This window comes from Chinchilla lanigera, unplaced genomic scaffold (assembly GCF_000276665.1).
Source record: "Chinchilla lanigera isolate Chin_1 unplaced genomic scaffold, ChiLan1.0 scaffold00042, whole genome shotgun sequence".
In the NCBI taxonomy this organism is placed as follows: Eukaryota; Metazoa; Chordata; class Mammalia; order Rodentia; family Chinchillidae; genus Chinchilla; species Chinchilla lanigera.
Genome location: NW_004955443.1, coordinates 6,293,700 through 6,305,014, shown reverse-complemented (window position 1 = coordinate 6,305,014; position 11,315 = coordinate 6,293,700). Strand labels below are relative to the sequence as shown.

At 46.2% G+C, this 11,315-nt stretch overlaps 1 protein-coding gene across 3 annotated transcripts in view; it reads left to right on the top strand.

The window, feature by feature from the left end:
• The window catches only part of Limch1 (LIM and calponin homology domains 1), a gene marked incomplete at its 5' end in the record, with an annotated part of 320,988 nt that continues 309,673 nt past the window's right edge, over nt 1-11,315 (top strand). For all 3 annotated transcript variants that reach the window (XM_013518053.1, XM_005391930.2, XM_005391928.2), the window contains 1 exon segment: nt 1-187. In XM_013518053.1, the coding sequence (XP_013373507.1) occupies nt 92-187 (96 nt within the window).

Genomic DNA, 11,315 nt, shown 5'->3' with positions numbered 1-11,315 from the left:
CGGGAAGGGGCGGGCAGCTCGCTCCTGCGGCGGCCGCGGCGGCCGTGCTCATCTCGGCGGCCGAGCGCTCGAGTGGACGCGGGCTGCGCAAATGGCTTGTCCGGCGCTCGGTCTGGAAGCTCTGCAGCCCCTGCAGCCCGAGCCGCCCCCCGAGCCCGCCTTCTGCGAGGCGCAGAAGTGGATCGAGGTAGGTGCCGGTGGCGGGCGGCGGCCTTTGCAGGGGCGCCCGGAGCGACTGGCCCGCGCGCACGGACCGCAGCACCCCCCGCCCGCCAGCCGCTCCGGGTCACCCGCCGGGCCTCGGGCGGGCTGTGGTCCCCTGGCACTGTGGCATTGAGAGTGGGAGGGGAGCGCGGATGGGGGACACTGCGGTGTGGCGCTGCGCCTTGGGCAGGAAGCGAGTCCCGGCGCCTTCATGCCTCCCGCCTGTCCGGCAAATCTCAGTTTATACCGCTTCCAGGCGCTGCCGAGGCAAGCGCAGTGAGACCAGAAGCCCTGCGAGGGCGCAGGGAGCGCGAGCCCCCGAGTCCTAGCGGGCGCCGCATTTCGGGGCTGCCCCACATTCCGCTCCTGGCCTCGCTCCCTGCCCTTCCAGAGCGGAGCTGCCGGTGTCTCCACCCAGGTGCAACCCGCCGGAGCCTCTTGCTGTAGCCCTGGCACCGGCTCAGGTGTGAGGCTGGCAAGGCGCCGGGCAGCGGGGGGGCTGCAAGACCCACCTGCGAGCGCACCACCCGCACAGACGCTGCCCAGCCTTGGGCAGCAGCCCGCGTCTCACCCTGAGACGAAGGGTGGGCTGCGAGGGGCAGGGTGCCCGGCCCAGTCACTTCTTAAATGCCTCGGTGGCAGGCCAGGGAAATCACCGGAGCTCTGGCTGGGTCCAGGAAGCGCTCGCTGAGTGATCCTGATTCACGATGCCTATCTGGAGATGAGCTCGGTAGCCCTGCGCTGCTGAAATGACCTGTTGTGGCGGCCAGGACGCTTGGAGGGTGTGAGGGGGAGCCACTGTGACCCCTTGGAGCAGCCGCTGCTTCAGAGAGCGGCCTTTCTTGGGCTTGGCAGAAGGTGAATGAGGCCCTGATAAGTGAAAGGAGGAAGTGCGCCGCTAAGTCTTGACAGCGATGATGAAGCTTCTTAGTACTGGGACTGTCACTTAGTGATCTCACCCCGACCCTGGGGCACCGCAGATCTCGCATGTTGCCGGAGATGACTGAGCTGCGATGTTGCAGACTTAAAGCTGCGAGCTGCCTGCAGAAACCAGGCTCTCTGAGTGCCCCAGTCACAGGCCTGCACCTTGCGTGGTTAACCTGCTCTATGCAAGGAAGCGGTCCCCAATTTAGCACTACTGTCCCTATTTAAAACTAGACTTAAAGAATGAGAAGAATAAACCCGGCACTCTATTGCTAAAAGCCCCGGCCTGCGCGCCACCAGATGAGAAACCAGCGTTGCCTTTTTGTTTTTGATTCGTGTCCAGAAGGCTTGGAGCGTGACAGGTGCTGCATGCTTAGGTCTCTCCTCCGGGAGACCTTGGCGCTCACTGGCCTAGTGGGAGTCCCGCGATTGTACTTTTTCAGGTTCTTGAACTTGAAAATTTTTAGGAGAGATTTTGGATGTGGGAGGGAACGAAGGAAGGAGGATAGAAGAGCAGAACTGTTTTACTGTTCATGAGGGCAAGTGATTTGTCCCCCAGTTTCCTTAATGGCGAATAACCTTGGCCTACTCAGCTCTAAAAAGTGTACTGTGTTATGAACTACACACAGGAAAGCACACAAATCCGAAGTGTGCACCTCCATGAATTCTGGCAGATGTGTTTTACTACAGCCCCTACCTAAATCTGAGACAAAACACCTCCCAGGTTTGGTCTGTTTTTCACCTGCTGGTATAGTTCTGCAGTACAGAACATCAGCTTTCCATATCAGGTTTAAGAAAAGAAAGAAGAGGCTCCTGAGAAAATAGAGCCCCTTTAGGCCCTAAAGACAGTTTGGTATTCTTGATACGTTGCCGTTTATACCACTTGAATGTGGAAAACCCTGATAGTGCTTGTGTGGCTGTAGGACCAGGCAGCCGGGCACGCTGTGTGTGCATTATTGAAGCAGGCCTATCTCCTTTCAGTTTCGGAGTTTGATTTCATGGAAAGGAGAGCTCCCCCCGCCCTCCTCCAGACTATATAAAAAAGGTATTTGCTACTGGGAAAGATAGAGACCTTCCCCTTCCTTCCCGAAGGTTCCTCTTGAAATGTAAATGACTTGTCTGCGAACCAGGGGAAGCCAAGGGTAGTAACAGATGGTTTTGCACGCAGTTGCCCTGTGAACAAAGATTCCTTGGCTAATATAGCAATAATGTAGTACTTAGTGTGAGCTCAGTTCCTTGGGGATTCTTATCTGGAGACAATTGCATCTCCGTTAGGGGCCCCATTGTATTTGGCAACATCCTCATTGGTAGGGCTTTGTTTTTCTCTTTTGTTCAGTTGTTGATTAAATTTCCCACAGGCTTTTTTTTTTCCTTTTCTCTTTTTGAGCAGTCAGGAATTTCACCCTGACTGAAAAATGCTCCCTGGTGGTGTGCAGCAGGTTAATAAACAAACTCTGCTACTTGTCTTTCGTCCTCAATCCCTGGTCTTCCTTGCGTCAGGGGTTGGCAAGAAAATCTTCATTCTTACTAAAGGCTCAAGGAAAAAGCTCTAGGACATAACTTCTTAGTGAGGAATTTCTCAGCCTGCAGCCTTGGCAATTTGAGGAGTGTGTTACTGGGCAGGAAATGTGGCCTGGGAACAGGCTCCTACCTTATCCTACCCCCAGCTTCTGCCTTTGCTGGCAAAGGTGAAAACTATAGTGGCCACAGACCATGTGGGGACGGCCGGTGACACTTCCAGTGACTTTTTATAGCTGTAGGAGCAGGCTGCATGTCCCACTGTGGGTCTGGGGAGGCTACTAAAGGGAACTTCAAATTTTAAGTATGATTGGCTACCACCAGATAGGGGCGTGGCTAACTTCCTTCCACATTCCTTTGCTAGAAAGTTTTCCTGAGCAAGAGGTAGCTAAGTGCAGCATGGTGGCTGAGAGGTCCGATTTTGAAACTTGGTGTCATAGGTTTGAGCCCTGGGTCTGTCACCTTCTAGGTGGGCACCCCAGGGCAAGGTGTTTTTCCCGTCCTTGTGATTCCGAGTATTTTCTTTGAAAGATCCGTTCTAGTTGTTAACAACACAAATAACAAAGTGATATTGTTGAAAACATCTGTAAAACAGGATATTGATACTAGCTCACCTACCTCATAGGAGTATTGTGTGGGTTTAGGGTTTAGGATGTTAACCTATTTAAAATGTTTGGTACGGTGCTTACTACATTGGAAGTACTATATAAATGATGGTTAGTATTATTATCACCACTAATATTATTACAGTATTGCTATTATTCTTACAACTATCATTATTCCTACCAGTCTTATTGCTGCTGTTGTTCTTGTTAAAAACAACTAAACCTAACTTTGAAAGAAATTCTTTAGAATTCTGTTTTCAGAGTAGAAAATATAATCCAATCACCAACAGGTTTCATCCTATTATTATTAATTCATTCACTCATTCATGAGATGAAGCCCAGGGTCTGTGTGCTCTAGTACTGGGTTACACCCCAGCTATCTCCTTCTATTATCTCTGGCTATGTGGACTAGAAGTACATGCTACTTGTTACTCTAATTTGCACTAAAGTGATTTTGGGGCCAGAGGAAAAACTATAATAATCTCCTCATAAGATGATTCCACTAGTCCAGCAAGGTTTAGGAAAGCTTCCCCCAATAGTATATTGGGTATTGAAGTTTAATATATAGTTTTCATTACCAGATTCCAAGCTGAGTGCCCAATGTCTTTCCTTTTGCAGACAAACCCATATTAAGTTGTTATACAAATAGTGTCCACATATTCATCTCAAATGTAGCAGTATTTTGTTCACTGAAGATATGTCAAGTCCTGCTAGAGAAAAGAATAATTCCTGCATTGATTTTCCTTGTGCCTTCCTCCCTTCTTCTCTGAGTTACAGCTGTTTGTGAGTAGGTAGATGATTCTGACTTTCCTGGCTCCCCCACCTCAGCCTCCCCACCCAGGGCAGTATTAATCAGTTCTAATCTGTCTTTCTGCTCCTCAGTGCCAAACCCTTTCTGGAGGAACAGATGTCCCTTCAGCTTGGTTTCAGCTGTGATTTGGAACAAGTTGCCAGGCCTTTAGGGAGGGGCTGGAAATTTCAACCCAACTCAGCTTTACTTCTCAATTTGAGAAGTTTCTGGACTCCTTTAACCTTAATCATATCATGCCCATGGGGCTGGGTGATGAATGTAGTCTTATTTGTGACCTAATCCATGTTGCACAAAAGTGGGAACTGGGGCTGGAAGGGTTCAGTTCATCATTTTGGTTCACTTCCCCATGTTTAACCTAGGAACTGAATTAAAAGCACTGAGGGTACCTTAGTTCTCCAAGACTGAAAGACATTATATCACTTGAGAGTGGGAAACTTTATGAGTAGTCTTTGAGATAAACTAGCATTTGGTGCTCAGTCGCATAGGATACTATGTGTCAGTTCTGTAGTCATCCTAATTCTCCACCTCCATATGGAGGAGCCTTTTTTAAATTTTTTTTTTTTTTTTTCTGAGACAAGGTCTCACAGTGTAGCCCATGCTGGCCTTGAATTTATGATCATCCTGCCTCAGCCTCCTAAGTTCTGGGATTGTAGGAATGTGTCACAAAACCTACTTTACATCTCTTTAAAATCACAACTAAGATTTAACTTCACAAGTGGTCCTCCAGATCTGCATTGGAGAGATGGGGAAGAGGAATAAAACTTTAATGGCTAGATCAGGAAAGAAGTAGTGATCTGAACACATATGTAAAGTAGAAAAAGCAGCATCTCACAATGACACTGAAATAGTCTGGCCTGTTTGTATACAAGTGCTGCTATGACACAGTTCTGTCACAGGGTAGGAGAACAGTGAAGTCCCACAGATTTGGGGAGAGAGGAAGCAGCGCTGGAGGTGGAGCTGGTGCTCCTTGCCCCAGCATCTCCCTGGAAACCAGTTGCTTCAAGCAAGTTCTAAATGGGCAGCCTGAGCACAGGCTACTAAGAAGGGCGGGGCATGTTCTCCCAGCAGCTGGAACTCTCAGCCCTGCACTCACTGATGGATGACAATGGGCCCATGGTGAAGACATCTGGCCTTGCTTGATTCCAAGTGGCAGTCAGTGCAAGGTGGAACGAGGCATCTCCAGGAATATGGAAACTTGGCCTAGCAGCTTCTCTTTTTGCTTTGGGCCATTCTGAAACCTCCACGTGTCATGGATAGGGGATAACATGATAATGATAATAGTGGTGCTGCTACTACTTCCCATGTGTCAGCATGGGATGAAGTCTGCGTACACATTAATCCTCATAAACCAAGCACTATTATTATCCCCCATTTACAGAAGGGGGAATTAAGGCTCTGAGAGATGAAGTATGTTGCCTAAGGTTACAAGTAAATGTCAGAACAAAATGTGCAGTTGAGGAAATTGGGGCTTCTAGGAGTTTTAGCCAGTAAGTCTTTATTAGCATCAGGATTTGAACCCAGGCTGCCTGACTCCACAGCCATTGTTATCTGTCCGGTCCCTTACATTGCCTTCTACATTTAAGACCCTATGTAGCCTCTAAGAATTGAGCTCGCTTTAGGACAGTGCAGAGGTCTCCTCTGCCCTGCACCTCCAGCTGTGGAGCAGGATGTGGATTCAGAAACTGTGGCTCACTAGGCCTGCCCACACCCCATCAGTTTGTCTTTCAGCTGGGTAGCCCAGGGTCTTCTCACATGCACATCGTGCCTCAGTGTGCTCTAGGAGGTGATGCTGCTGAGCGCCACAGGAGAATCAGGCTCCTCCCCTTTGCTTACTGCTTTCAAATTTAACATTTAAAAATGTTAGTTCTCTAAAAAACAATGACGAGGTATTGGAAAGATTTCTGCCTGGACATGAGGTATTATATCTCTCTTTGCAAGGAGAATGATGTCATGCGATTCAGGCCTGGAGTGGGAAAACTCCGTGTTGGCAGTTTTGAAAACAACACTTCTAAAGAGCTGATCTCATGCAAAGAACCCTGGTGGGATAGCCATCAGGTCCTAGGGAATTATTTTTGGCATCAGGGAAAAAGCAAGGTGACTTGGTCAGATTGTATCCATCTAAGGAATATCTTGCTTGACACCATTTCCCATTAGATTTATACTACTGGCCAGACTATATCCCTGTATCTATAGTGATCCCTTAGGAAGAAGCATTGGTTGGGTTGGGAGAGCTCTGTGTTTCTACTCCCTTTCAATCAGCTTGCAGTGGTTACTCTGCACCACAGCTATGGGTAGAGGCTCAGCCTCATGGTCAACTTTAGAAGTAAGGATGTACTCTGCCTGTCTGTCTGTCTGTCTATCTATCTACCTATCTATCTGCCTGCCTATCTACCTACCTACCTATCCATCCATCCCTACATAGCCCATTAGGAGGGCGTTAGGGGGGTAAGAATATACCTGCACTTACTTTTTGAGTAAAGGCTAAGGGCAGAAAGACCTGTGGTTTTTTTTTTTTAAATTTCTGTGACCCAAACCATAAAAAAACTCTAGCCTAATTTTTTTATTAAGTGGGTTCACCAAGTGGGTCTATACCAATTGACAAACTGAAGTTGTATTTATTGTGGTGAGTGCATTGCTCTTTTTCCTCCTAACAAACATTTCTAACAAACGATGTTTCAAACTGTTATTTTAATTGAATATTTTATTCTAATTTAAGTTGAATGAAAGCTCAAATAGCTTAAACATGTACACAATCACTTGGGATGCAAATTTTCTTCATTTTAAATGGTGGCTAAAATAAGTATTAATATGTAAAAGTATATTAAAAATTCCTGACAATGTTTAGTGAACTCTGACATTATGTCAGGCTTAGTGCTAGGAATCAGAGTTAGATGATGAATAAAATAGACATAGTTCCTGCCCTTGTGAAATGTACAGTGTAGTGCAAAAGGATAAATGCATAATTATAAGGGAGGGTATATATTATAAGGACAAGGAATGAGGACAGGTGGGGGTTCCTAAATGAAAAGTACCCTACGAGGTGAGAATTGTTAGTAAAAATGTTTAAGCCAGGGCCATTGCAAGGTTCTCAGCAGGAGAATTAGATTGATGCTAGCTGGTTGAGAAAAGGGCTGGAGTGTGCATGCAGTGCACGCTTTTGTTACGATTATGCTCTGAAAAGGGCCAGGTAGAAATGCTCGTAAAGCTGTCCAGATGTGTTGTGCGTGGTTTGGGATGGGAGCTGAGTCAGAAATTCTTGACTGCTCTTGCAGGCCACTCGGAGTAGTTCACATGACAGCTCATGGGGCCTCTGACATCCAGGACACAAATAAACGTCTCTTCTCGGAGAAATGGCAAAGAGGACTTTGAGATGATCTTTGAGCCTAGATCCTAGAGTTAAAATTCTTGAGCTAAGTGGAGGCTGTAGAGGCTGCCTTCCATTCTGATGTAAGAAGGGACTGCCAGAGAACTGCACATTTTTGGTGGGTGAGCAGAGTAATTTCACGAGACTTTTGGTCCTCTGGTTTGTAAGTGTGCCTAAAGTTCTCTGAAATAGGAACATTTTTTTCTTTGCAGCACTGGGGATTTTGGTTGAACCCAGAGAGCACCAGGCTACATATCCAGCCCATTTTAACCCATTTAACCCATTGCAATGCCGAGGATTGCAATGTTTTGAATTTTTGCATGAAATTTAAATGTTACCTAAAAAAGTTCAGGGAACGAGAATTTGAGGAGAAAAATTTTATTATGTCTCATCGTTGTGGGTGCTCCAAAAATGAAACACTAGGGATTAAAGGGTTAAGGGCAAAATTAGCCAGACTGGCCTTAAATTTGTGATCATCCTGGCTCATCACTGAGTAGCTGGGGTAACAAGTGTGTGCCAGTATGCCTGACTGAATAGGGGTCTTTATAAACCACTAAAGTAAGGTCCCCTCTGGGAGCCCCATAGATCGTCAGTTTTCTTCATGATCTAATCTGGCTGCTAGAGAGTTGCCATCACATCACCTTTCCAGGAAACAAATGGAGGAGTGGAGAATGAAGACTGCAACCTTGCCTCGTGAGATGTTTCCTGGGAATTTCTTCCATTCTGTTGCATAGAATGTCAGTAATGTGGCCACTCCTGGTTGCAGAGGAGCTCCTGGAGAAGGGCTTTCCCCCAGGTAGCAGTAAGTGACTGTTGAGGAGGGACCACCCTGGAATGCCTCTTTGCCACCTTCCAGGGTCAGAACCTTTCAGGACAGGGTTTAAATATGAGGACTGTCTGGGCAGCATCCCCCTCAACTCCTCTAAGTCCGTTTTTCCTCTCTCCTCTGGCACCCATGACCCTGCGCATTCAACTCTCTTAGAAAAGTTGTCATATTTCACGTCATGGGTGTTTTGTTCTATGGGATCTGGCTCCTTTGATAAACCCAGAGCGCCTGTGGCCAAGAACAGGGTCTTAGTCCTTGTCCTGGGCCCTCCTCATTTTACGTGGTCTGTCCTCCACCAGGGTTCCCAGCATACCGTCCACAGCTAGTGCATTGCTCGGTGAGTCTGCGCCCGGCTACACTTGCCTGGTTGGCGCTCAGTCTCTGCTGTGGCAGAGAAAATAGACACTGTTGCTGCCCTGACAGGAAGCAAAGCGTTTTGTTTTTAAAGAGTGATTAAAAAAAGCAGTTCACCCAATAGTTGCCCGGAGACAGCCAGTGATTGGATACTTGGAAAGTGATTCCACTCTTGGCCCTTTGGTAGGTGCTATGAGTTGATGACTTATTTAAGGATCTAATCTCTCCCCCCCAGTGTGGCCGGGGTGGGGCTCATTGAACTCGGAGTTCCAGTCCTGCAGTCAGGAGAGCAAACATCTTCTCTTTAAAAATAAACCTGCGCTTGGCATTCTGTCCTGGGACTCTCACCTTCTCTTTCTTGTTGCATAGTGGTCAGAGCTCTTTTGCTCACTTGCTGTAGAAGTCTAGCTTATTCCCACTTCTTAGCTGGAGAGAAAGGTTAGTGTATGCCCAGTTACAGGGAATCAGGACAGAGAAAACGCTGAAGAATGTTTATTATCATGGTTACTTGTGGGAGTTCTTATCATGTAGGTATTATTTATTTATTTTAAATTTTTATATATTTTGTGGTGCTGAGCCTTGAACTTAGGGCATTGGCTATAGGTAGGTATTTTTAAAGAAAAAAAATCTGTACAAAAACCAACAACCAGTAGCTGATATCAGGAACCAGCCATAACGATGACCACTAGCTGTTATGACCCAGTCAGTGGAAGCACCGAGAAAGGTCCTCCTGGCCTTTCCTACGGAAGGTAAAAAAACAAACAAACTCGTGGAGCTAACTGTTGTTGTCAGCCAACAGATGTGGTTACCACCTATTTCCAAAGGGACCTTGAAGACTCATAAAGAGGGAGGGGTCAGTGATAAGTGAAAGCGTGATTCATTCTTGTTGCAAGAGTTGATGGAATGTGATAACATAAAGTGATAAAGTGCCAGAGTAAATAATAATGATGGTGATGATAATGTAATAATAATAGCTAGCACAATTCTAGAACATTTCTCAGATCTGGGGTAGTGTAGGTGCCTGAATAAAACACATGATAAGTGTACAGCACCCAGCATAGCCTGTCACACAAGCTGCTTTTCAAGTAAGCATTCTTTGTGGCCATTTTACAGATGGGAAGATTGAAGCGTGGAAATGTTAACTGACTTCCCTGATGCCCTACACCTAGTAGATGTCAGCGCTGAGTTGAACCCAGACAGTCTGGTTCCAGAGCTTGGGTTGGTGACTGCTATGTTATGTTGTGTTATGCTTCTTAGTTGCTCTGTGTGTTTATTCACTGGAGGAGATAACTTTCCACAGTTACTATTCAGAACCCTTTAAAAGTAAAAACAAAACTTTTGAGAAATCATGGTCCCAGCTAACCACTGAGCAAGCCCCTGGCCTGTCCCTCCCCCTCCCCATCCGAGGTGATGTTTGTTGAGTACCTTCTGTGCACCCAGCACCTTTGGTTGCTAGGAGACAGTTCTACCTACCTGGCTCTCCTGCACATTCTCTGCCTCTGAATGTTTTTAAAAAGATAAATGTTGTCCTGGAGAGTGGTTAGGACTCTAATGAAAAGCTGTTAAGGGAGCGGAATAACCTGGAACCAATGCGTGGGGCTATCTTTGCTCGTTTTTTCTTCACACCCTCTTGTGCCAATCACTTTCCACTGGCCTGGGCCCGGGCTCCTCTGGGTTGAGATAGTCCTCCGTATGAAAACCTAGACCTAAAGTGATTATTAGCAGGGGAAGAACAACACATGGATCTTGTGCTGTGCCTCCTGGCACTGTTGGGTTCTGTGCAGGGTGACACACTAAAGGTCCTGGCTGCTACCTGCTGCTACCTAGCAGAGCAGGGATGAATCCCCTAAAGGAAAATCTGGAAGCTTTTGTTGGAAGAATGGGAAGTGGGATCCTGAGGAGGCCACCAACAATCACTAGCATTTTAATTAAAATGCAGTGATGGGGAAACGGATAGATAGGAACGGAAATGATTTAGAAACCCAGACCCATGCCTAATTCTTGGAGGGAAGCTAGAATTGTAATCTGGGAGTGGTTAAAAAAAGGCACTGTTAGTTTACTTTACTAATATTTTTATAAGACTACAAAAATGTCACTTTTAGAGGTATCACTGAATATGCAGTGTCCAACCCAGCACCTGACTGGTTCTACAAAGTGCAGAAAACCAAATTGAATTTGGGTGTGTTGATGGGAAAAAAGGTCCATCCACAGTATATCAACTCTTTTTCTTCCCAGTGTCTATGGAATTCATTTTATACTTAATTATAAAATAGCAGCTTTAAAACAATATTAGAGTGTCTTGATAACAAATTAACAAATTTCTTAAAAAGAACTCGACTGTAGCTTGCAATTTTTTTTTTTCTATCTTGTCATTGAAAACTAAGGAATCACCTTTGACTGTTTTAGACGTGTTCATCCGAGAAGTCAGTTAGGACTGTTTCTGAATTATTAGTGAGGGTGTTTAATTTTAAAAATAAAAATAATTGAAAAAATGTTACAAAGCTAGAGATTTAGCTCAGCAGTGCAGTGCCTGCCTGGCAAGTGGAGGTCCTGAGTTCAATTCCTGGTACCAAAAAAAAAAAGAAAGAAAGAAATGTTAGAAATAAAAAGGATCCAGGGGCTGGGGATTTAGCTCTGCGGCAAAGCGCCTGCCTGGCAAGTGCAAGGTCGTGAGTTCGGTTCCCGGTACCGGAGAAAAACCAAAAAAAA